The following is a 27,690-nucleotide window of genomic DNA, read 5'->3' on the forward strand; positions in this document are numbered from 1 at the left end:
TGTGTTAGTTGCTCAGTCGTGTCCCACTATTAGTGACCCCATGGACTGTTGGCCCACCAAGCATCTATCTCCATCCATGGGATTCTCCAGGCAAGAGTACTGGAGTGGGTTGCCATTCCCTTCTCTCTCTCTCTCTCTCTCTCTATATATATATATATGGTTTCCCTGGTAGCTCAGCTGGTAAAGAATCTGCCTGTGATGCAGGAGACACTCCTGGGTTGGGAAGATCCACTGGAGAAGGGATAGTCTACCCACTCCAGTATTCTTGGGCTTCCCTCGTGGCTCAGCTAGTAAAGAATCCACCTGCAATGTGGGAGACCTGGGTTCGATCCCTGGATTAGGAAGATACCCTGGAGAAGGGAACGGCTACCCACTCCAGTATTCTGGCCTAGAGAATTCCATGGACTGTATAGTCCATGAGGTCACAAAGAGTCAGACATGACTGAGTGACTTTCACTTCAATTCACTTCATATATATACACACACACACATATATACATACATACGTATACATACACACGCAGGAATGGAATTATGGAATTGGTGGGTTATACTAAAGCTGAAACTCCAGTACTTTGGCCGCCTCATGCGAAGAGTTGACTCATTGGAAAAGACTCTGATGCTGGGCGGGATTGGGGGCAGGAGGAGAAGGGGACGACAGAGGATGAGATGGCTGGATGGCATCACTGACTCGATGGACGTGAGTCTGAGTGAACTCTGGGAGTTGGTGATGGACAGGGAGGCCTGGCGTGCTGCGATTCATGGGGTTGCAAAGAGTCGGACACGACTGAGTGACTGATGTGATCTGATCTGATTTTTAGCTTTTTGAAAAATCTCCATACTGTTTTCCACAGTGGTTGCACCAACCTACATATCCACCAGCAGGGTACGAGGGTTCCCTTTTCTCCACATCCTTGCCAACACTTGTTATTTGTGTACTTTTTGGTGATGGCCATTCTGACAGGTGTGAGGTGAAATCTCACTGTGTTTTTGATTTGCATTTCCCTGATGATTAGTGATGTGGAGCATCTTTTCATGTTCCTGTTGGCCATCTGCATTTCCTCTTTGGAAAAGCATCTATTCAGTTCTTCTTCCCATTTTTTAAATCAGGTTGTCTGTTTTTCTGATATTGAGTTCTATGAGCTGTTTCTGTCTCTCGCCCAGAGTACTCTCCCCGTCTGGAGTTATTTTCCTACCCAAGGCTGTTCTCATCTACTTCAACCTAGTGATTTCTTCATCCTTTGAATTTCAGTAGCAGTTCATATACCCCTAATTTTTGCCACCTATTTAATATGTTTTTTAATTAAAGTATAGTTGGTTTACAATGTTGTGTCCATTTCTGCTCTACAGCAAAGTGATATTAAAAAATATATCCTTTTAAAAATGTTATTTTCCATTATGGTTTATCACAGGATATTGAATATAGTTCCCTGTGCTGTAGAGTAGGACCTTATTGTTTATCCATCCTATTTATACCAGTTTGCATCTATTAACCCTAAACCTCCGATCTTTCCCGCCCCCACCTCCCTTCCCTCTTGGCAACCACGTCTGTTCTCTGTGTCTGTGAGTCTGTTTCTGTTTCGTAGCTATGTTCATTTGTGTCATATTTCAGAGTCCACATATAAGTGATATCATATAGTATTCTCTTTCTGACTTCACTTAGTATGGTAATCTCTAGATCCATCCATGTTGCTTCAAATCACATTATTTCATCCTTTTTTACGGCTGAGTAATATGCCATTGTGTGTGTGTGTGTGTGTGTGTGTGTGTGTGTGTTCACATACACACTTGCCACATCTTCTTTATCAATTCTGTTGATGAATACTTGTTTCCATAGTGCTGCTAAGAACATAGGGGTTCACATTTCTTTTAGAATTATCGTTTTCTCTGGATATCTATCCAGGAGTAGGATTGCTGGATCATATGGCAACTCTATTTTTAGTTTTTTAGGTTACCTCCATACTCTTCTCTGTAGTTGCTATACCAATTTATATTCCCACCACCAGTATAGGAAGGTTCCTTTTTCTGCACACCCTCTCCAGCATTTGTTATTTGTAGCCTTTTTAAATGATGGCCATTCTGATCAGTGTGAAAGGGATACCTCATTGTAGTTTTGATTTGCATTTCTCTAATAATTAGCAACGATGAGCATCTTTTCACATGTCTGTTGACCATCTGTATGTCTTCTTTGGAGACATGTTTGTTTAGGTCTTCTGCCCATTTTTCATTTGGGTTGTTTGGTTTTTTTAACATTGAGCTGCATGAGCTGTTTGTATATTTTGAAGATTAATCCCTTTTTGATCACATCGTTTGCAAATATTTTTTCCCCAGTCTTTTTGTTTTATTTATGGTTTCCTTTGCTGTGCAAAAGCTTGTAAGTCTGATTAGGTCACTTTTTTTTTTTTTTTTTTTTGCTTTTATTTCTATTGCCTTGAGAGACTGACCTATGAACACATAGGTACAATTTATGTCAGAGAATGTCTTGCCTATGTTCTCTACTAGGAGTTTTATACCACCTAGTTAATATTATTATCACTTTTTAAAATTTGCATGCACTCATTTTCAGTAGATTTTCAATCCTTGCTGACTAGAAATTTATGTTTCTCTGTTGCACATAATACATGTTTATCATTTTGAAGCTTGAAATTAGCTCTAAGTGCTGTTTGCATTTAGAAAAGGGAGAGATTGATTTGGACTGAAATAAATAGCAAAAGTGTCACAGAGGTGTTGGGACTTGGGTTGAGTCTTCCATATAGGATGGGTGGAACGAAGACAACATTGATGGCTTGATAAATTCTGAAACCCAAACCATGTAATGGGGAGAACATGAGGAGGACATCAGTGTGGTGGTTAAAGAAAATCTACATTGACGAATAGTCCTTGTAAATTACTTGAGGGCCAGAACTGGGTCTCCCCCTTCTGTTTCTGTATAACAGCCATATGGCATTTGTGCAGTAACACAAGATTGGTTGATTTGGGGAGATACGGTTGATTGGGTGACATGTACCTCCTTGAATGACAGGCTGGGTAATCTACGGACAGGCTTTCGGGCCTCAGGGATGTCTTGCAGGCCTCTGAACAGAGACATGCTACCCCAGGAGGCTGGTTCACAAAGATGAGTCTGTGGGTAGAAAAGAGATGGACTCTTGAGCAAATATGGAGGTCTAGATGTAAGATGATGAGGACCTGACCTGAGTTGGAAAGGCAAAGAGGAAATTGATGTGTGACCTTCCATAACCCTGTGAAGGAATAAAGGAGTAGAAAGTGAATGTGGACCCCAGGCAGTGCCAACAGAAAGCTACAAATAGCTCCCTTAGTATCAACCCTTGTCAATGATGAGCACCTGAAGACATAGGCAGACACCTGTGAACCCAGTAAATGAGCAACCTAAATCTTCTTAGCCCAGTAGTCTTCTGTGCTCTGGAATCCAGAATTTGGATTTGTGTTTTAGAGTCATGCCTGTGGTAGCTTTGGACCTACTGGAGACATCTATGTAAATATATTTAATAAAATAATATGAGATGAGAAGGGAAAGTGACAGGTTTTTCTCTTATTCTCTACTATCTCTGTATCATCAGACTAGACCTTGGCACTGTAGCCAGAGGCATTTCTGCAGCCTTTGCCAACTGACTTCTGTAAAGACTTACGGGATCTTGGAGAATATTTATGTGGCAGCTTTACTGCTGCCATCAAAAGTGAATTCCTATCGCTTTTGGCCTGCATCGGCTGCCCTGGTGCATTAAAAATATATATGATGTTGATCTAAGAGCATCGCATTTGGTGTAGTTTCTTTTTTTTTTTTTTTGCCACATGGTGAGGCTTGCAGGATCTGACTTCTGTGACTGGGGTTCAAACCCAGGCCTGTGTCAGTGAAAGCATCCTAACCCCTGGATCACCAGGAAATTCCCCAGTTTCTAATATTTTTGCTTGAGATACTCTTAAGCAGCTGTTTTTATCCTGTCCTTAATGTATTCAACACCAGTTTGCAAAGTCTTGTTAGATTGTATCCTGACCATGTGACAAAGAACTATTTTTTAAAGAACAAATAAAGACATGAGAGATGTTTTGAAGGCACATCAATAAGATTTAGTGGCTGAATTTGAGAATTTTCGTAGAGGAAAAAGAGACAGTTCAGAAATCTTAGATTCAATAGTGACAATGTCTGCTTCAAGAAACATTTTGAGTTTGCAATCCCTAAGATTTGCAGGAGTAAAGATTAAAGACTTAAACACTTTAGAAAATTAGATCACTTCTAATATTTGAGTTATGTCTTATCTCTGCTGTCTGCCTCAGCCCTATCAAGTGTCTCATGGATTCTCAAGCTGTCTTCCTGTCTTTGATGTATTTCAGGAGCCTTTTATTGTTAGCATTGGAACTCTTTCCAATTTCTTGTTTATCCCAGCACCAGCATCCTTAGAAACTCCCTGTCCCTCTGGCCTGGCTTTGGGAGGCCCAGTCATCTCACACCCTGACTATAGGATCTGTGTGAGGACTGCCCTCTGTCTGCAGTCTTGAAGAACTGTGGCTCAAGTTTACCCTTTTATCCCAGATTCCCTGAAAATCTTACTTACCACCCTGAATTGAAGCGTGTTATTCAGGAAGCCCAGCTCATTAGCTAGTTTATATATTATCTATAACCATAATAGTAACCCCCTTTCAAGTACTTGCTTTGTATCTTAACATCCTTTACTTGTATCATTTACAACCTGCTGCTGCTGCTAAGTCGCTTCAGTCGTGTCCGACTCTGTGCGACCCCATAGATGGCAGCCCACCAGGCTCCCCCGTCCCTGGGATTCTCCAGGCAAGAACACTGGAGTGGGTTGCCATTTCCTTCTCCAGTGCATGAAAGTGAAAAGTGAAAATGAAGTCGCTCAGTCGTGTCCAACTCCTAGTGACCCCATGGACTGCAGCCCGCCAGGCCCCTCCGTCCATGGGATTTTCCAGGCAAGAGTACTGGAGTGGGGTGCCATTGCCTTCTCTGATTTACAACCTAGGAAACTAGATATTTGGGCTTCCGCTGGTGGCTCAGCGGTAAAGAATCCCCCTGCCAGTGCAGGAGACGTGGGTTTGATCCCTGGGTCGGGAAGATCCCCTGTAGAAGGAAATGGCAACCCACTCCAGTGTTCTTGCATGAGAAATCCCATGGACAGGGGCCTGGTGGGCTACAGTCCATGGGATTGCAAAGAGTCGGACATGAGCGACTAAACAACAAACTAGGTATTATTACCCCCTTTATTGCAGATCAGGTAACTGAGTCTGAGAGGTAGCAAAACATGTTAAGCATCTCAGATTTGAAATGTGACGAAGCCATGTACCAAGCCAGGGCTGCTTGGCTCCACTGTTATACTCTGTCCACTTGGCTGCTTTGAGCCAGAAGATGTCAGCTTGTCTGGTTAGTCATCTGTTACCACCCATGGTAATGGGGTACAGTGAGAAGATCTCTGGTTTTGAGTCACAGGGCAAACTTGTTATTCTGTTCTGTAGAAAGTATGTGACTTCTGCAAGCCTCAGTCACTTCATCTGCAAAATGGGGATTAATGTTCAGTTGCTAAGCTGTGTCTGACTCTTTATGACCCTGTGGCCTGTAGTATGTCAGGCTTCCCTGTCCTCCACTGAGGAATACAGGGGAAGTTGTTGAATAAGAAACACACATAAAAAAATTTTTTTAACTGTTAAGGGGTGATGTATTAAAATATCTATTTTAATAAATAATTAACTCCTTTTACTGTAGTAACAGTAAAAGGGATTATAGAGCTAACAAGTAGCTGAGCTGGGGTTCAAACTTGATGTTCAGACTAAACACTGGGTTCTTCCTAGTGCATCAGGCCTGGGCCACAGTGAGCATTGCCCTGGGGCCATTTTCTTGGCAGACTCTAGGTGGTAATTTTGTCTGCTTGACAATACTAATTGATTTGGAAGAAGTCAGTCTTATTTATCCTCATGATGTTAATGAATCTTTATCATTTGCTCAGTCATTTCTGCTTGATTTTGTATTTTATGCATTCAGCCATTGCATGTACTTGAGGGTTATATTTTTCAGTGTCACTACAGGCTCTGACAGATCATCACCCCTTTCTCTCCAGCCCTGGAAACCTTCAGATAGGCAACTAAAACTGCAAAATTTTAGTTTGCTTTCTAATCTTCCTTGGAACTTGCGTTATTTCTCATCTTCCGGATTCTTTCAGTCCCTAATATGTCTATCCTTTATAACTCTAGAATTACAAAAAAATTTTAACTATCGCTGTGTTTTTTACCCTTGGATTATACCTTCTGAAATAGGAGTCAAGCTTAATAATAATTATATGTATATGTATACACACACACACACACATAAAATCAGGTCTAGGAAAGTAGGACCCAGTGGGGATTTTCGTAACTTCATTGTCTTATCAGCCATTCATTCTAGACAGGAACGGCACCCTCTAATGCTTGCCTACTCACACATCTTCCCTCTGTCCCTCCCCTACCTGGCTAACTGTAACCTGTCTCATTGAGATGTAAGTAGTGACTTGACTTAGCTTATGAATTTCTTTAGGAATCTTTTCCTAATTCAAGCTCAGCAATCCCTAAAACTGTACCCCTATCTGCATGGTGTTACCACAGCATCAGTGCATTTGACCTCCCCTGGTGCAGTAGGCTCCTCTCATTCCAGGAGACCCATCTCATTCCAGCCCCAGCCAGCCCTTAGTGTGAGGAGGCATTTAGTGCTTGTTGGGTAAACAAATGCACATACGATTTCTATTTAAAATTTTTATCCTCACATGTATACCTGTGGCGGATTCATTTTGATATTTGGCAAAACTAATACAATTATGTAAAGTTTAAAAATAAAATAAAATTAGGAAAAAATAAATAAATAAATAAAATTTTTATCCTTTATAAAGTGCAAATACATGTGAAGTTGGCAGAGCAACATTTCAGTTACATTAACTTGAACAGTTATAAGGGAACAAAAGCTAGTGTGGTAAGAGCCAGAAGAAATTTTTTGAGACTAGCAAGTAGGGAGATAGAAGGAATGGGTGACTACTTATTCTATGAGATGTCTCCCCTCAAAATAAGGCCTGAGATATTTTTAAATTTGCTAGAATCAGTTGAAGTGAATTGAAAACACCATTCATTATTAAGCGAAGAATAACTTTCAGACTAAGAATAGCAATATAGTCTCTGAATCCAGTTATTAGTATATCATTAATAGTCCCCCCTCACCCTGAACATTCTTTCCATTTCTTTGATACTTTAGCAAATGTTTCCATTTGTATATTGGATGCACACAGAAACATTACATTATTTCCTCTTTGAATTGATGATTCCTGTGAAGTCTGTCTTGACTTTGTTTTACATTTGTTTAGCGGATTCCCAACCAGCAATATAAGAACTAGGGGGTTTGTTAGAAATTATTTCTAGGCCCTATCCTTGGAGACTAGGATTCAGCAGGTCTTAAGACAGACCAGACATGGGCACTTCTTTAAGTACTTTGAGGATTGTGGTAGGCTGCTGGACTTAGGGACCACTGGGGCATTTTTCTAATTTTAAGGCACACACACTTCTAGAGTATTTTTTGGTCCACTTTGGAAGTCCAGTGAAGGCAATTAAGAGAGGTTGCTTATAATCATAAGCAGAGTAAATTGCTCTCCTTGTTGTGAGATGCAAAGCAGATAATTTCAGGTATGCTATATAATCCGATACCTTCACATTCTTTTAATGTGGGTTTTTAGTCCAGGGAAAGAAAGTTTTTTCTCTCAAAGGGACAACATAATTACCGTTATATATATATATATATTGTAAGCTTCAAGTAATTATGTAACATTCCATTCTTACACCATATTCTGAGCAAAGTACTGGCCTCTGATCAATAAAATTTCTTTTTATGGGTCTGTAAATTGAAACCAAGAAATGAAAATTCCGATCAGTGTTCAGCCAGACTAATTATTTTAAATCTTCTGAAAAATATCACAGTTACTGAGAATGTAGATGTTCTATTATTGTGCCTGGCCTACTTATTATATGAAATGAGTCACTTTCATTATTCTTCTTTTTTTTCCCCTTTCAACAAAAGACACAAAATATTTTATGTCTAAAGAGAAAGAGTAGGGGCATCACTGTATGAAGGTGTACAGTAATTTTCATAGGATTGTTTTTTTCTTTTCTCTTTCACATACACACAGCTTTCTCTAAGGAATTCTAAATATGAAAGGTGTGTACTTGTGACATAGTGAGTAGTGAAGTCGCTCAGTCGTGTCCGACTCTGAGACCCCATGGACTGTAGCCCACCAGGCTCCTCTGTCCATGGGATTTCCCAGGCAAGAGTACTGGAGTGGTTTGCCATTTCCTTGTGACATAGAAATAATCTAAAGAAATTAATCCTGTTGATTATCATTGTGATGTGTAATCTCACTTTTTCTGGAAATGCTGTTTTTAAAAATATGTAATATATGGTTAATTGCTTCTTCCAAAACTTTAAACATTAAGAGAAATTACATCAAAAGAAACAAGAGTCACCCAAAAAGCAGCTGCCCAACAAGTCAGAACTATTTTTTGCCTTGTTCCATTGTGGTTCCTGTCCATACGTTATTTTTGCATAGTTGTAAGCTATCATAGGTAGTGTCTTCTGCTTATGTTGCCACTCAACATTAACTGCATTGCCTTTGTGTTGCCACATAGTTTTCTATTCATTTTTTATGTCTGTGTTGAGAGTCCCTTGGACTGCAAGGAGATCCAACCAGTCCATTCTGAAGGAGATCAGCCCTGGGATTTCTTTGGAGGGAATGATGCTGAAGCTAAAACTCCAGTACTTTGGCCACCTCATGCGAAGAGTTGACTCATTGGAAAAGACTCTGATGCTGGGAGGGATTGGGGGCAGGAGGAGAAGGGGATGACAGAGGATGAGATGGCTGGATGGCATCACTGACTCTATGGACATGAGTCTGAGTGAACCCAGGAGTTGGTGATGGACAGGGAGGCCTGGTGTGCTGCAATTCATGGGGTCACGAAGAGTCGGACATGACTGGGCGACTGAACTGAACTGAATAGTATATGAGCTTCCCAGGTGGCGCTGGTGGTAAAGAACCACCTCCTGATGCAGGAGACATAGAGATGTGGGTAGGCTGGTTGTACCATTATACTCTTGGACTTTCCAGTGTTCTTAAATGTTCACGTTATTTACAACATTATAAAATGGAGTTTCATTGTTGATAAAACCTGTGCTTCAAATGAGTGAGAGTGCATGTTTTGACCTTGGATCTAGGGTATAAATCCTCTGATCACATGGGCCATTTGAACAGATAACTTCCTCATGGCACTGAAATATGCCTGTGAGTGAGCATGGCTTCTGTAATCGGCGTGACACATCATCCCAGGCTCACTGGCTTTCTACTTGCCGCCATATCTTATGAAATACCAGTTTGGTTTCCATACTCATGTGACCTGGAAGTCAGGAACTGAATATTAGGATGCTGAATGAGTTTGTTGATGGAGTTAGACCTTTAGAGGGCCTCACAGAGGATGGTTCTCTCATTCTTTCCCATAGTCTCTCTAATTAAACATATATTAGTCCAAAGAAATTCAAACACAAAAAATGTCTTTTGAACTCACAGCACCCTCAATTTTTCATACTTAATTTCATCATTATTTTACACAATACAAAGTTTTTCCTCCAATTAGTTCTATCATGGTAACACAAAGGCCACTGTAGAGAGATGAGAAATCTGACTGACTTAAGCTTGTTTTGAATTGAGGTTGTCATCGATTCAAGGGGATTTTGAAGGAAGAAACGGGGTTTTTGAAGATCTGACTCTATGGTGCTAACAAAAGGCTTTCCCCATGCAGTAAGGCCACCAAGCGGAAGCAGTCTTTGTTATGCAGGATGTGATTAATATTACCTCATCATTTAATTTTAGAACTTGAAAATAAAGTTGCTTGCATCAGTTCTCAGTTCATGGCACATGGTTTGAAACCTGAGCATATCTACTTTTTTTTTTTTTTTTAATTAAGAAGAAATACAGGATTACTAAAAGTTTAGAAAATAATGAACTGAAAGAAGTCTCCCAGGATATCTTTTCCTTTACCAACCTCTGCTAATCTTTTGTGGTTCTAGTTCTAGCCTTTTTTGTTTTTTTAGTGTGGTTTTTTTCTTTACAGTTTTTTACATATAATTTGAATCTGATTTGCTTCACGTACCGTTGCTTTGTGTGCTTGATTCCCCCTCACCCCTCATGTTTACAGTCTTGCTGTCAGTTGTAATCTGTTTAGTCTATCCTTCTGATGTTCTGTAATGTCCTAATCATGTCTTCTGTTATTGGGCATTTAGAATGCTGGACGGTCTCTCCCATCACAGTGGTGATGATCAGGCCCCCAGCCCACACACCATGCTAATAGTGATCATACAAGTCACAGAGGTAACCTGATCCTGCTGTGATTTCACTGTGATTAAATCACTGGTTGTGATTTAGTCTTAACCAGTTCAGTGATTTTTTTTTTTTTTAAACTGAGTTCCTTTTTACCAGTTTTCTTCTAGAGTTTTATTTGGGGGCGGGGAGTCTTTTCAGAGGAGAGGGAGCTGGTCATGAGCCACTTCATAGGTGAGTCTTTTTGTCTTTCTTTCTTTAGTGGTGAAAGTGGTGCTGGAAAGACAGTGGCTGCCAAATACATCATGAGTTACATCTCCAGGGTGTCTGGGGGAGGCCCCAAAGTCCAGGTGAGTTGGTGCTGTGGCCCATTTTGAGACTTGGTGCTGGGCCAGAGGACAGGGCTCCGTTTGCTGTTTGAAAAAGATTTTTTCTTCCGCAGAGAAGACACTGGTTTTATAACCAAGAAATTTGAAATCTGCAGAGAAACAGCATATTATGAGATGGAGATGCCTGCTGTATAATTAATATTGTATACAGTCTAGGAAAAGGTCACAAATCCAAGAGGAAAATAAACACAGGTCATAAAAGCCATCTCATAGAAAAGGAAATATAAGTGACTCATAAAACGCATGGCTTCCCTTGTGGCTCCCCTGGTGAAGAATCCACCTGCAGTGCGGGAGACCTGGGTTCAGTCCCTGGGTTGGAAAGATCCTCTGCAGAAGGGAAAGGCTACCCACTCCAGTATGCTGGACTGGAGAATTCCGTGGACTGTATAGTCCATGGGTTTGCAAAGAGTCAGACACGACTAAGTGACTTTCATTCACTCAGAACATGAAAATGTGTTCATCCCCATGATAGTAAGAGAAATGCAAATTAAAACTACATTGAAAACTGTTTCTTAACTGTCAGAATAACACATTTTTTCTAGTGTTTAAAACACTCTGTTGTTAAAAATATAGGCACATTGGCCCTCTCACACATTACTAGTGGGAACATGAACCAGTACACTTCTGTGGGGCACATGTCAGCAAAGTTTTTCAAATCTATAAGCAAACACCCTTGACTCACCAGTTCTGCTTGGGAGAATTTATCCTTTAGGTGTCTTGAAATGTATGCAAAATGATACATGTATAAAGTTCTTTGATGTGGCATTTTTTGATGATGGAGAAGACTAGAAACATATTCATCAGTTGGTGACTGGGGAAATAATTTGTGGTTCATAATAGACTAGAATATTATGCAACCATAAAAATGAAGCTTCATGTACTGATAAGGATTGATCTCCAAGATATATCATGAATTTCAAAAAGCAAAGCTCTGAATGTTATATACAATGTGCTACCATTTGAAGAAAAAAGAGCATGTATTTATAAAACATTTGTTTAGATATGTATAGCATAGCTCCAGAGGGATACACATGAAATTGGTAACAGTGAGTTCTTCAGGAGGAAACTGGGAGACTAGGGGAGAGGGATTTCTCCATGTAGACCCTTGTGAACCTTTTATTTTTTACTTCATTGATAGGTAAGAGGTGGGTTTATTTAGAAAGATATATACTCCATAGGCAGCATGCTGGCCATCTCAGAAAGCGAGAGTGGCTGTGAACCTTTGATTTTTGAACCATGTGAATACATCTCCAATTTTAAAAATTTGCAAAGTTTTTAAAATACAGAAAGGAAAGAAAAAAATAAAGAAGGATTAGAGTATTAATGGAAAACATTAGGAGAAGGGGGGAAACCCTGAAGAATGAGGACACGGGAGAGGGATAAAGAAAAGGATGGGCTTCCCTTGTAGCTCAGACAGCAAAGAATCTGCCTGCAATGCAGGAGGCCCAGGTTTGATCCCTGTGTCGGGAAGATCCCCTGAAGAAGGGAATGGCAACCCACTCCAGTATTCTTACCTGGTGAATTCCGTGGACAGACCACGGGGTCGCAAAGAGTCGGACATGACTGATCCACTAACACACATAGTATGGCAGAGAAGGGGCAGATCCAAGAGGACAGTGTGAAGACGGGTAGATGCGGCCTCATCTGCCTTTAGTTTTACTCACTGTGGTATTGAAAGCAGCATAAGCAGGGCTGGGGAAGCCTATCCCCAGAGAGCAGTGGGTGATGGTGATGAAGGCTAAGGTTGACAGGAACTGCCCAAACTCGCAGTGCTCATCACTTGCTCAGACCTCTGGGAACTTTTTTTTTTAATTAGAAATTATGATCCAGGGTAGATTTCACTCTGAAGATTAATTTTTTACTTGGAATCATTTAATATGATGTTATTGCCATCGTCAGCTGTAGACTTTGAAAAGACATTGGAATTCTTTTCCTTATGGCTTTGTCTACTAAATCAATAGTGTTCCATTCTGTCCTGGGGGATCAGAATGCTTCAGGCAGAGGTCAGTATTCCTTACGTAGAGTAGAAAGGTCTTAGAGTGGCCTCCTTTACCAAATGAAAGGAAAATCTAGAGCAGCACTGTCCAATAGAAAGATGGTGGATGTCACATGCATAATTTTAAATTTTTGAGTAGTCACATAAAAAAAGTGAAAAGCATATGAAATTAACTTTTAAAATATATTTCGGTTAACCCACTATATCCCAATACTATTTCAGCCTGTAATTACTAATGAATTAATGAGATGCTCTACATTCTTTTGCATCCTAAACCTTTGGCCTCCACTGTGTGTTCTGCACTTACAGCACATCCCAGTTGGGATTGGCCGTGTTGCATGGGCTCAGCAGCTTCCATGTTGGACAGCGAGTGCAACTTTAGGACTTAAATTGTTGTGGTCCAGTCCATATGCTTTTCTCCATTTGTGTGGCCATACCCTGTCTCTAGAAGATGGACCTGGAGCAAGCTCTTTTAATTTGCTCTTTCTTTTTTCCCCCTGTATACTTACCACATGCCACAAAATTCTGTTGGCCATCCTGAAAGTGGATGGATGGATAGATGGATGAATAGATAGATGGATACGTGCAAAAGATTTTCAGTTTAAAAGTCAGTCATTAAAGAGGGAAAGAGACAAAGAAGAGCTTTTCTTTTTTTCTGTCCCTACAAGAAAGTGAAGCGTTGGTAAATGGTGTAGGGATGTTTGGCCAGCAAACAACAAATACAGAAGATTAACGAAAACCCACAAAGTCAAAATTATTTTACGAACAAAAGCAAATTTCATATAAATCCATGAGTTTTTAAAGGAAAATAGGCTGCTTAGAAATATCTTTCTAAACTCTGAAATGGATTCCATGGAGGAACCACCCAAAATTTGCTCTCTGTGCCCATTGCTAATGACATGTGCCCAGTGGATGGAATTCCAGTTCTCGTTGATCTTCAGAATGTTCAGGGGGTGCCAGAGAAGCACTTTGGCTGTTGCAGAATCAATCAGTGGTTAGTGCCTTCATCTCGTCCGATTTGCTATGGACGACGACCTAGTGGCCCGACTGCAGACATTTAATGTTGATCTTTCTCTTCCTGTTTTCCTATGAGGACAATGATACAGAACTCTTGGCTTGAAATTAGTCAGTAGCTAAAGAGCACAAGCCAAAGGCTTGTTATTTCTGGAACATGTTTAACCATAGCATGTGAATAATTAGAAGTACAAGGAATGACTCACTGGTTCAAAACCTTCTCCAACATCAACTCGTATCTGTTGAGCTGTCTTGCCCATGGGGTGTTTTGTACTTTTCAGCCTGACACTGAATTGGGGTATGTGAAAACCAAATTGTTCCCCTCCAATAGGCCAGGAATTGTTCCACCCAATCCAGTGTGGATCCTTGTTGCTCAAATGGGGCTCTATACAGACAAAACCAGCAACACCAGGAACACCAGGGCTAGAAACATGGACTCTTGGGCCCCACCTCAGACCTACTGAGTCAGTATTTGCATTTTGACGTGATTTCTAGGTGATTCAGACACATGAAAATTTGGGAAGCACAGGTCTGTTTGTCTGTAATGTTGTTAGGGGAGGAGAAACTATTTCATTTCCCTCAAGGTAACTCTCATTTGCAGTGAAGAGGGGGATGCAGTAGGTGAGGACAGAAGTTGAGTAGAGCAGGAGTCGTGATGATTAAGAATCTGGTCAGAAGACAAGAAGATACCCCTTCTTCTTATGTTCCCCGATATACCAGGGAGCACAGCATAAAGCTGCACCATCCAATCTGGAAACCCAGTCTGGGAACATTCATAGATCCTGATTTGTGGTGGCACCCTGGCTGCAGGGAATCCTGCATCAAGCCAGGGGAGCTGGAAGACATGACCATACCAACAGGGCCAGGTCTGTTGAGAGGAAAGAGTAAATCCTCTGGAAATCCCAGGGACTTGGATTTGAGTCCTCTCACCCTCACCATATTCAGGAACCAGGTCCTCGGGCAAGTCTAGCCTTTCACTGCCGGGTAGGTGTTTGCGTCTTCCTAACTTTGGTCTTTCTGCTGTAACAGCACGTCAAGGACATCATCCTGCAGTCCAACCCGCTGCTGGAGGCCTTCGGGAATGCCAAGACGGTCCGGAACAACAACTCCAGCCGATTTGTGAGTTTCTTTCCTGTGATAGAGAGTGCCACCTGATTGATGTTGTTGACATTCCTGATTTAAGTTCTGTGTCCCCAAGGAAATAGGGGTTTTTCACACATTATCAGGAGGCTGCCTTTTTGAGCTTTTTTTACTTTTCTCTAGTGGTGAACTGTCCGGCTTCAATTTACCCTTTGACTCAAGTTCTTTTTGAGCCTTGGGGATATAAATAAGATAATTTTTGAATCCAGTTCTCAACTCAAGTTGCCTTCCTAAGGAAAGTGGAAATGTCAGCTTTGGTCTTGGAGAAGTTTCTTTGCTTTGGGCACTGGACAAAAGGCCTTCTTTCCCAACTGAAGAACCCAGGAGACTAGATCCCAGGTCTTGTCATCTTGTTTTGCTTTGTAGATGTGTGGACCCTGGAGGGGGAACTTTGATCTGGCACCTTAGAGAGAAACTTCTTCCTGTCTGTCGGCCAGAGGGAGCTGACTGCTTACCCTACCCCTCTTGGCCTTGTGTGTGTGTGTTTGGCATGTTCTTGTAACATAATGACATGCCAGAATGACTGACCTTAGCCTACATGTTGCTCCTAACTGGCCTGCTTACCGAAAGTAATGAAAATATCAGCTGAATGCCTTGAATGCCTAGTTAGACATTTTTCTGTCTGAGTGTCTCCCGAGGGGGTGAACTGGAAGGCTGGCAAGGATGAATATGAATATATTCCCTTTGACAAAAAGCCACGTTTACAGAGAAGTGAATGTTTGCTCAGTAGCTTTGATTTATGTAGATTTTGTATCTTATCTCAACCATAGATTATGTCTGGCAGTAAAGCACTTAGGGAACCATCTGTGATGTGGATTCTGTTCCATTTTAAAATAAATAAGTGAGAATTTTGGAGAAAAGCAATTTCTTTTTTATCCTTCTGTTTTAGAAGGAAGCTTCTATTTCCAAGAGAATTCTTACTCAGTTTTCATGGAGTAATTGTTAAGCTCCCTGGTGAGTTTTATCTGTCAGAATTGCCCTTCCTTTCCTCACTGTTTAATACTATTTGAACTATTCACTCGTTTGTTCTTCTCTAATTTTTCTGTTCAATGCCAGGGCTATGTTATCTTGAAGTTTCTAGGTAATGAAACAGGAAAAAAGATGTGAATGAATTTTTCACTGGATCTTTTCTTCCCTGATTGTCAATCTCAATCTGCCTTTTATAAGGATTTGAGCAAATTTAACTCTCTAGCTACCCAACTTCCTTCTTTTGCCTTCCTTACTGAGCAGAAAAGTAACCAAATCAATATTTCCTTTGATATTTCCAATATAAATTATTCTTTTGTCTTTGGACAAGGAGGCTATAGCAGTCAGTTTTTGTAAAGAAAAACAGAAATACCCAGAATTTATTATTTTTCTGATAACAGAATTTTGTACAACCTTGATGGAATGGTGGGAAAAGCGTACAGAAAGGCAGTACACACACACACACACACACACACAGATACACACATATGCACACGGGCATACTCATAGCAGAATCTGATGGGGCATCAAAAGATGTGCTCATTAGTAATGAGAGAAATGTAAATTAAAACCATATACATTTTTGGTCTCTCAGATGGTGAAACATTAAGGAGGAAGACACTATTTGTTAAAGACTGACATCTTCTCTCAGGAGAGCAATTTGGCAGTTCTTATCAAAGTTTAAAATGCTCATTGTCTTTGACCCAACAATACTTTTAGGTTATAATATCCATGTTCCCTGTTAATAGTAATTTATTTTAAAATATATCCATAATATATTATTAATTTTTTTGAAAAGGTTATAGGACAATATTTATAATATGGTCCCATTTTTATTTTAAAATGCACATTTATATAAAGCATAATTAAGGTGTCTGCAAATCGATGTTTGAATATACTATTACAGTGATTAGTAGGAGGAGGTAGAAGTGCTTCAGGGTGGGATTATGGGTAATTTTATTTCACATGGACTTGCAGTGGGAATCATCAAAATTCATCTATTTCCACTTACAAATCTTTTCAAGTTTCAAGAACTGTATTATGAAATATTTCAAACACTATTTTAAAATAAAACAGTGAACGTTGAGGTACCCAGTACCTAATTTAAGAAGTAAAACATTACCAAGAACTGAGGTTTCTTTTCATTTATGAATTAAAGTATCATATCCTCTCTTTATATAGCTTCCTCCTTCCCTCAGGCTGCTTACAACAAAACTAAACTTTTTGATCTCTCATTATGGATTTTTGCCTTTTAAATTACAATTTTGAGTTGTGTATAAGCATTCCCGTTACATTAGAGCAGTGATTCTCAAACTTGGCCACATATGAAAAACACCCAGGTGGACTTCCCTGGTGGTCCGATGGTTAAGAATCCACCTGCCAGTGCAGGGGACACGGGTTTGATCCTAGATCTGGGAAGATCTCACATGCCGCAGAGCAACTGAGCCCAGGTACCGCAACTCCTGAGCCTGTGCTCTACAGCTCAGGAGCCACAGCCACTGAAGTCCACACACCCTAGAACCTGTGCTCCCCAACAGGAGAAGTCACTGCAATGAGAAGCCCTTGCATCACTGCAGGAGAGTAGCTCATGCAGCAGTGACGATCCAGCACAGTCAAAAAACAAACCAGCTAGACCTCTTACAGCTACTCATGTCTGGGTGCCAGTCCCTGCAGCTGATTTACTTGTCTGGAATGGCATCGGGCAGTATTTCTTAGAGGCTCCCAGGATCTTTCTAGTGGGCAGCCAAGGTTGTGAACCATTAACAAAAGGACTTGAGAGTTTGCCATTTACCAAATCTGCCCTTTGTGGCTTTGACATCCTGTTTTGTTTCATCTCTGTCCCTAGATTGATAGGGAATGGGGTGGTGTGGTGGGGTTGGACGCAAATGGACACTGAATTATTCCCTGCAGAAAGAACACGCCCAAAGGGAAGGATGGAGAAGGATGGCCACGGAAGGAAGCACGAGGGGTCTTGTTGAGCAGACTTTGTCGTGAACCACTGTGGTTTGGACAGCAGTCGTTTGTGGTCCTCCTCTGTGTCTGCTGCTTCGGGATGTTTGTCTTGGGGTTTATTTTTAGGAGAGGGAGAGGAAAGAGTCAGCAGATTAAGACAAATAGACAATTAGACTGTGGATTTCTTTTGTAGCTTTTTTGATAGCCAGAATCGACATTAACTTAGCAGGAGCATAGCAGTACTAGGTGCTATCCACAGGAGGAAAAACACGCAGTGTGTTTTTCTTCTCCTTAGTGAGTTAATGGTTCTGGTCGGAGACTTGTGGCTTGGCAGGCTTCATCCCTGAGATGGTGGACTTCATCAGCATACACATTTAAAAAATATTAAATGCGAATGCAGTTAGGCTGGGCATGCTCTCCAGTCTGATCCTAGGTCACACCACTCCCTAAAACCCACATTCTCATCTTTTTCTTCATTTAAATATACACTCCTGGACCCTTCTGAGGACTGAAGAGAAACTAAATTGTAGTTTTAAAAAAATTATTTACTTAACAAATGTGGACACCTTTGCAGCTACAGTCCAGGGTTTTATTCTCTTTTGTTCCCTATTAGCAGTCATTTAAAAGGAAATGTTAACAAGAACAACAGTGACAAAAATCCCCACACCCTCAGCTAGCTGGAAAGAACTTATAAACGTATTTTTATTTCATGTTAGCATATTAGATGCTCCTGGGATAAAAAGAAATTGCTTTTGCTCAAAGCCATGAAAATAAGTCTCTCAGAGGGAAAATTTGATTCCTTTGAAAGAGGCTGGCAGAGTTCACTCTTGTTAGATCAAGGGGACCATGTGATTTTTCTGTCCTATTCTTTACAGCTTCTGGTTTAGCAGACAAGCTCCTACTAAGGGAAAAGGGGAAGGAATATAGTGAGTGTATCCATATTTAGTCGGGTTAGAATGATACAGAATTGTGTGATTGGACAAAGGCACAGGTTATTGTCTGATAGGAAACAGTGAGGAAGTCTAGACCAGAACTGGGAATAATTCAGAACATATCTTTCATTAATGAATTTCCTTGAATTATATGCTGTATCCCAAGCCGTTTGGAACATCATGTTTTTGTTCACTGACCATTAAAGGAAGTCCCTAATTTTCTTGCAGGGAAAATACTTTGAAATCCAGTTCAGTCCAGGTGGGGAACCAGATGGTGGAAAGATCTCCAACTTCCTTCTGGAAAAATCTAGGGTGGTGATGAGGAACCCTGGCGAGCGGAGTTTTCACATATTTTACCAGGTTTTCCTTTATATTATTTCTTTCCTACTTCTCTATTCCTTCTCCACATTTAAAATGTTCTTCTCTTGGTACTCAGGTCCTCAGGGTGAGATAGTCTAGTCTGGCCAGCCCTTGAGTCTTTATTAACGCAGGATATGCAAGTCATGTGCGAAAGAACTGTGAGGATGCCCTCACCTGCAGGCAGAATAAGGTCTAGCTAGGGTGAGAAGACAACAGTTTCCCTAAAGTAAAATATAAAGTGTTGACGCACTTCAGAACAAAAGTAGGGATGTTTGATTCTTGGCTAAATAGGAGATCACGAGGGGAGATATAGCTGGGACAATAAGGAGAGCTTTTAAGGGGGCACAAGATGGTGTGGAGGAGAGGTTGACTCAGGTTGAGTCAGATGGTCTGAACAAAGCAAGCAGGGAGGGATGGGGAGGTGGGGAGATGGGAGAGATGGAGGGAGGGGACAGGTAAGCTAGTGAATGAGCCAGGCTCCAGCCGGATTGCAAGGGTAGAGGTCTCCAAAAGGTGAACTGTGGGAAGAAAGACTTGAAAAAAGACTTGAGGTATTTCTTGCCATGTCAAAAAGTTTTGGCTTAGGCTCTCAGAAGCCATGGAGAGTTTGGGGTTAGAGCAGTCGGCCGGATGCTCTTAAATTATGTTCCAGGCTTCAGCAATCATTTGTTTCAACTATTTTTTCAATATTTTTTTAATGATTATTGATTTTTATTGGAATATAATTGTTTTGAATGTTTTTTAAGTGTTTGAAAGTGTAATGATACCATAAACAATTTTTTTAACGTATGGATTTTTGTATTAGTACTTTATATACTGGGGACCCACATTAGATTTTCTTTGAAGAATCAGCTGCAACTGTTAGGTTTTTTTGGTTTTTTTTTTTTTTTTTTTAATTTTTTGTTAGAGTTTGATGATTATTCAATTTGAAGGAAGTTAAGCTATGTTGCAGAGAAGGCAATGGCACCCCACTCCAGTACTCTTGCTTGGAAAATCCCATGGATGGAGGAGCCTGTTAGGCTGCAGTCCATGGGGTCGCTAAGAGTCGGACACGACTGAGCGACTTCACTTTCACTTTTCACTTTCATGCATTGGAGAAGGAAATGGCAGCCCACTGCAGTGTTCTTGCCTGGAGAATCCCAGGGACAGGGGAGCCTGGTGGGCTGCCATCTATGGGGTCGCACAGAGTCAGACACGACTGAAGTGACTTAGCATAGCATAGCATAAGCTATGTTGATTGCTCCCATTTCAGTCTTTTCAATTCCATAGACATGTTAGGTGGTGGCAAACAATTCTTCTAGTTAGAATCTATTGGTTTAAAATATCTATAAATGACTAAAAGCTTTTGTCAATTCAGTAATGCTTTTAACTGTATTAATCAAAGCACCACGTACAGGTCTTTGAAAAGTAATTTTATGTCTCACACACACTATATTATTTATTGAGCACTGGACAGAAGTTCATAATTATTTCCTGGATGCTGTACTCTAAATGCCAGCCCTACCCCCCTTCAGAATCCTCTGCCCACAAGTTGGAAAACCCCAGCCTGGAGACTGGGGAAGTGATGAGTTCAGGGTAAGACAGAGTTTAAGATTCTGACATAAAAGTGATAGTTGAAGCTGTGAAATAGGTGAGACTCCTGTGGGAGTGAATGTGGAGAGAAAAACCATGCCCATTTAGGACTTGGGGACCTGGAGACCACCTGTGGGATGAGGGAGGCATTGAGGAGCCAGGAAAGTAGTCACAGATCCTGCAGTGTCACGAAAGCCAGGGGAAGCATGGGGGTGCAGGGCAGGATCACTTATTCAGAGCTTGAGGAAGAAGGATGAGGCAAGGGCCTGGGGACCAAGCAAGGCCTGGCGGCTTCAGCCACTGGAAAGCAGCCATGAGGGCTTTTCCATCAGAATGGTGACGGGGAGGAAGACACCAGTTGAGGAAGGAGATTCTGTAGCTTGAAGGGTTTCAGAGTCAAGGAAAAGCTTCTAAAGAAGACAAAGAAGCATGTGACTGTAGGTTGGAGAGAAAGAAAGGGATGTTTGAACCTTCAGGTGAAGGGAGTACATGATGTGGGTGGGGAGAAGACTGAGACAGAGATGGAGAAGTTCTTCCTTAGCAAAAACCAAACCAAACCAAAAGAAAAAGGAAGAGTGGTACAAACAAATTTTAAGGAGATAGAGGGAAAACTAAGGGAACCTGATGTAATAAGATGACCAAGAACTTCTCCATAAAGGAGATGAGGTTCCCTGTTTTAAGGGTGTGAAGCTGGGATGACATGAGGAACTAAACCAAGATGAAGAAGTGTGGATGGGGGTGGGGGCCAGTGGTGGCTGGCGCTGGCTTGCATGGACTCTGTGCATTTCTTCCTTCAGTGGCATTTCTTGGTAGTTTGAAGTATTTACACCACCAAAGTTAGCAGTTGCTACACATTCATTCCCCACCCCCACCTCAAGAATGGATTGTCCAGGAGTTCCCTCATGGTCCAGTGGTAAAGAATGCATGTGCCCGTGCAGGGAACACAGGTTTGATCCCTGGTCCAGGAGGATTCCCCATGCTGTGGGGCAGCCAGGCCCGTGGTGCCACAAACACGGAGCCCATGCTCTGCAACAGGAGAAATCACCACAATGAGAAGCCCAGGCACCACAGCCAGATGGTAGGTCTGCACTTGCTGCAACTAGAGAGACCCACATAGCATAGCCAGGAAAAGAGAGAGAATGGATTGTTGAACATTTTTTCGCACATCTATAGGACGCTTGCTCAGAACTAAGGTAGATACCAGAGACAGAACAGAAAGCCAAGGGACAGGACACCAGCGTGGGGGACCTGAGGCTGTACATGAATATGCACCGTGCTGTGAGAAGCATGGAGAGTCCAGCTGCCCTTTACAAAGGCTTGTGCATTGACTCACATTGTTGTACAGCAAAAGCTGACATAAGGTTGTAAAACAAACATACTCCGATTAAGAAAATAAAAAATAAGGGTTTGACTCCACCAAAAATAAAAAAAGAGCCATGTGCAAGTTGAGCAGGAACAAAGTAGTGATAATCTGGCTTGCTTTCCACTGTTCCAAGGGATCTCACCAGTATAACTGCACAGTTTGATGTATCAGATAAGGGAAAATTCTCAGCCCTTGCAGGTCTAATCAGACTTAAGAACTAGAATTTGCAAAGATGATTTGGGGCTACTACACAGAGAGCAGATATTCTGAAGCCCCTTCGTATTTTTGAGACCAGGAGCTTCCATCCATTTAGGAATCAGGGGTAGAAGGTCTGATCACCTGGCTCCAGGGGTGGTGGGTGGTAGTGGGACCCATGTGGTACCTTTGCCTGATCCATAGGCTCCACCACACACATGCCACTTTCTCTTGCTCCAGCTCATTGAGGGCGCCTCCCCAGAGCAGAAGCATGGCCTGGGCATCACCACCATGGACTATTATTACTACCTGAGCCTCTCGGGGTCTTACACGGTGGATGGCATTGATGACAAGAAGGATTTTCAGGAAACTCTGGTAAGTGCTGGTACAGGCCGGGCATGATCTGACATCTAGACCAGGCGTTGTCTATGGCAGAAAGGGCAGGGGAGGTGAACAAAGCAAAGAGCAGCCTGAAATATCACCTCTTTCTGCTGGAAGCCCTCCATTTCTTAAAACACAGGTGTAAACACCCTTAAATAGCCATCGGCCCAGTTGCCAGAGGAGCACTTAATGATTAAACATGGGTAATAAAAAAGTTCATCATTTCCCCTCTCTAGGTGTTCTGATTCACATAAAAACTAGTTTGCCGAAAGCTTACAGAGTTGTTGAGCTGTTTCCTTACAAAAACAAACCAAAATTATTATCTTAATCAGGTTTAATGGGACTTCCCTTGTTGTCCAGTGGCTAAAACTCCAGGCACCCAATGCAGGAAGCCCAGGTTCAATCCCTGGTCAGGGAACTACATCCCACATGCCACAACTAAGACCCGATACAGCCAAATAAATATTAAAAAAAAAAAAAAAAAAATCAGGTTTAGGAATCTTAGAACACCTTCAGTCTCATCTCCACCTCAGTATTTACAGGTCAGAGGGCAAGCCTTACTCCATTCTTTTCACACTGTGTGTACGTTATGGTACACACTGAATTCAGGTAGATTATTGAAGGTTCACATCCTTGGGAAACAACTTACTAACTCAGTCAATCTAGAACTTTCTGGAGACTTCCCTCGTGGTCCAGTGGTTAAGACTCCATGCTTCCACTGCAGGGGGCACATGTTTAAAACCTGGTCAGGGAATGAAGAGCTCACATGCCGTGTGGTGTTGTCAAAAGAAATTTTAAAAATAAAAAATAGAGCCTTCTAGAGGTGGACTACTCACCCATTTAGCCTCAAGGAGCTGCATCACCACTGCCCTTTAAGTCAGATACCAGCCTGGCTCATGCCTCAGCCTGGATCCAAAACCAAGTGGGAGAACTGAATGGGCAATTGGAGGTACAGTTTCAGGTGGCAAGGGGGCTGGCATTTGTGCTTGAAAGGGGCAGACTGTGTCCCAGGTGTCCGGAAAGAATGTGGCATCAAGGGGCCACGTGGCCTCGGGAGGTGGGAGAGAACTTGCAGACAGGCCTGCAGCGGTCTTAGAAAAGAGCTCCCTTAAGATACAGGTATCTAAGACTCAGGCCTGTCATCTCCTTTTATTTTAATTTAATGGATCTCAGAAACAAAGCTCTTATAATGATTCTTTTATTTGGTTTTCCTGGAATTTTTCAAGATCCTTTTGCAAGTACAATTTATTCTCAGCCCTCCCAATGAAGAGAAAAGTCTGTGAGAGTTTGGAGTGGCTGGAAAGCAGACTGGTGCCCTTAGAGGGAGACGGTGGCAACAAGGAGAAAATTAAGAGATAAGAACAGACTTGTTGACTAGGCAGCTGCCTCTGCATCTGAATATCTTTCCTCCAGAGCCTTCTCGCATGTATTTCTAGACGATTACATGTTCACATTGGGCAGGTTATTTACTGGGCTCCCCTGTGGCTCAGTGATAAAGAATCTGTCTGCAGTGCAGAAGACGTGAGTTCAATCCCTGGGTCGGGAAAAACCCCTGGAGAAGGAAATGGCAACCCACTCCAGTACTCCTGCCTAGAGAATCCCAGGGACTGAGGAGCCTGGTGGGTTATAGTCCATGGAGTCACAGAAGAGTTGGGCATGACTGAATGACCAAACCACAAAAAAGAAATTTCAAGACTGAACTGCCTTTCCAGCACCGTGTTGAGACTTGAATGTGTGAGAGGGCATTGGCCAGTGAAAATGTCTTATGGTGACTTCCAGCTGCCATCACGGACTAAGCCATGTGTAACTGCACAACCCCATCCAAGCTTTGGTTTCTTTCTGATGTGCTTCCATAGCTAGTGACTGACTTGTCTGGGTCGTTTCTCTCCCCTCTTCCAGCACGCCATGAACGTGATTGGGATCTTTGCGGAGGAGCAGGCGCTGGTACTACAGATAGTGGCGGGGATTCTCCACCTGGGAAACATCAGCTTCAAGGAAGTTGGCAATTACGCAGCCGTGGAGAGTGAAGAGTGTGAGTGGTTTGGGCACACGGTTGCCAAATGAGGGGATACAGTGTTTAGTTCCAATCAGAAGAACTCACCACTTTCCTGTGCTTTGGGTTTTTTGGGGGAAGAGAGGCTGAGAAGACTGGCGTATCTTGCTGGGGCAGAACTGAAAGGTCTCATGAGAGTCTGTGCCTCTTCTCTGCACCCACACTAGGGACCCTGATGAAGCTGTGCTGGTTTATCTTTAACCTTGGGGAAACCTGGCAGAATTGTACATGTAGGTTTAAAAATCAAGCTATACTTTAATGAGAATTAGAATTGTCTCCTACTACAAATCTTTTCTATAACGGATCTTTAGGGTTGATATTCACCTGAAGTTTCTCTCAGGATGTAAGTAAATATGGATAGCTCACAGGTTCGTAAGTTGCCCCGTGGGTTGGATTAGACTGGGTTTCTGAAAACAAGGGGGAAAAAAATGGACACTGTTGTGTTGATCTTGCTGCTGATGTCTTTAATGGCCCCTCTGTAGCCGTCAGAAGACCTGAATGGTCGCTTCTACCCTTTGAGAAGGAATCCGGTGCTGCCTGCCGAGGCGCACTACTGGTTCTGTGAACACCGTGGTGCTACAGCCGCTGTGGCGTGTGACTTCAGCCTGTTTGTCATCGGTCAGCTTTCCAGGCTGCTCTCAGAACCCACACATCCTTCAACCACCCAGGAAGATGTTTCCTCCTTTCTCAGCATTCTTCCAAGATGACAAATTTAGATGCCCAGTAATAAATAGTATCCTACTCATTGCTGACAGTGCAGTGAGGCTCTTTCCATTCCAAATAAGGTTCTTTTTTTATATTTTTGTTCTCTTTGGTGATAAAAGAGGGAAGTTCTGCTAACTTTAGATGTCTGTCTGATAAGGAGAAACATGAATTGTGTTTACCAGGGAAGGGAGTGGGGTGGAAAACAATAAATGCACAGGGTATCCATGAAGTCTAGAAGCACAACCAATAATAATGTGTTTTCATACTTTATGTGCTTTATCCTTCACATTTAACAAATGCATGTATGTGTCCAGGAGGGTCGTGAACACTTGCCTTTCAACACTGACCTTTCCGATTTCTTGACAGTTTCTGTAGACGTACACTGGAATTCTCTTGCTTTCTTCAATGGTACAATCCTTTACTGACCCTTTAGGCTGGAGGAAAAGGTCATGGCTTTGACACAGCAAGTATTTTCCTGGATGCTTGAGCCAAGAAGCCTCCTCAGCCAACTGGGTAAAACCCAGGATTGGCAACTGTCATGAGATCCCCTGATTGAAAGTGGTGTGGGGCTGTCTCCATCAGAAAAGGGCTATGCTTGAAGCCAAAGAGCTTTAACAGAGAAATAGGTCCTTCTCCCAGTCGTATTGTTTTCTTCCAGTTGGTAATACCTAACTGGTTCAGGGTAGTACACGATCACAGTTCTCACATCTACTCATTTGCTAGTCAGAATCCGCCTGCAGTGCGGGAGACCTGGGTTCAATCACTGGGTTGGGAAGATCCCCTGGAGAGGGGAAAGGCTACCCACTCCAGTATTCTGGCCTGGAGAATTCCATGGACTGTGTAGTCTATGGGGTCAAAAAGAGTCAGACACAACTGAACGAATTTCACTTTCACTATTCCCCTCTGTAGTAGGAACCACTGTTTCCAATCTCTTGTATTCCTTTCAGGGGAACAGTGTGTTCCTAAGAAACTACTCATATCTCTTCTTTTTTTCCCTACTATTCTACATTAGTTGGAGTTTATAACATACTCTACAGTTGATTTTTCATTCCACATTGTCCCTTGGAGATTATTCTATAGCAATTCATTAAGAAGCTTCATTAAAAAAAATTTTTTTTTATTTTGTTTCATAGTTGATTTACAATGTGTTAGTTTCAAGTGTACCGCAAAGTGAGTCAGGTGTGCATATACATATATCCACTCTCTTTTAGATTCCTTTCCAGTACAGGTCATTACAGAGCGGAGTTCCCTGTGCTACACGTAGGTTCTGGTTGGCTCTGTTCCCGGTGTAGTAGTGTGTATATGTCCATCCCAGTCTCCCAGTTGATCTCTCCCCCTCTCTATTCCCTGGTGACCGTACGTTTGTCCTCTGTATCTGTAACTCTGTTTCTAATTTTGTAATTTGTACCCTTTTTTTAAGATTCCATATACAAGCAATATCATATATTTGTTTTTCTCTGGCTGACTTATTTCACACAATATGACACTCTCCAGGTCCATCCACATTGCTGAAAATGAGGAAACCCCATCCTTCTCAAAGCTGCATTAGCATTTCACTGCCTGACTGTGCTTTAGTTTGTTGAGCCAATCATCTGTTGATGGACATAAAGATGGTTTCCTGTTACTCTTCCAATTACTTAAAATGGATAACCTGGTTTGTGTTATCGTTCTCATATTTGACTTTAATATATGGAATACATTTATAGAGGGAAGGCTTAGCCAATGTTTTTATAAAGGAAGAAAGCAGACTTTTCCTAGCTATTGTAGAAAAAAAAAATTGTTAAGACTTTGATCACAACTGGTCTACTAAAGCAGAATATTAAATATAAATTAGCTTCAGAACTTTGTTGAAGGAAATAAAAATACTCCTTAAGTAACCACAGGAGTGAAGTGAGAGCTCCTTCTTTGCCTTGTTATGAGTGGGTAGAAAGCATAGAAGCTCAACACCCAAGATGGATAAACCACATTTACTTTGCCATTTCTTTTAAATTTGTAACAGGGAGTTTTGTTTTGTTACATCTTTTTGGTTTCTCTATATTCCCTATGCTTAAATGGAAAAATTCAATCCGACTTTGCTTTACACTTGAATGCAGTAGTAGAAATCTGTCCTCATTATCAAAATGTGCTAAAACATTCTTTTCTAGTGGGCTCTTTTATGCCCTGCATAATTCTGTTTAACTGTACCAGAGTTACATCAGCATTTTTAAAATTAATCAGTGCTTTCTCCTTGCTCTCTCCTTCCCCACCCATTCCCCCAGCCTCTGAACTTCTAAACTGCCGCTCCTATCCAGCCATTCTTGCATACACCTTCATAGAAATTCACAGCTG

General features: G+C 41.7%; 1 protein-coding gene across 1 annotated transcript in view; it reads left to right on the plus strand.

Annotated features, from left to right (window-relative positions):
• Positions 1-27,690, plus strand: part of MYO1E (myosin IE) — a 220,890-nt gene that overhangs the window by 121,584 nt on the left and 71,616 nt on the right. The window contains exons 5-9 of the mRNA XM_019968752.2: positions 10,606-10,693; positions 14,772-14,861; positions 18,962-19,093; positions 22,464-22,598; positions 24,504-24,636. Of these exons, the coding sequence (XP_019824311.1) occupies positions 10,606-10,693; positions 14,772-14,861; positions 18,962-19,093; positions 22,464-22,598; positions 24,504-24,636 (578 nt within the window). The remainder of the gene's footprint in view (positions 1-10,605; positions 10,694-14,771; positions 14,862-18,961; positions 19,094-22,463; positions 22,599-24,503; positions 24,637-27,690) is intronic.

This window comes from Bos indicus, chromosome 10, assembly GCF_029378745.1.
Source record: "Bos indicus isolate NIAB-ARS_2022 breed Sahiwal x Tharparkar chromosome 10, NIAB-ARS_B.indTharparkar_mat_pri_1.0, whole genome shotgun sequence".
Classification (NCBI taxonomy): Eukaryota; Metazoa; Chordata; class Mammalia; order Artiodactyla; family Bovidae; genus Bos; species Bos indicus.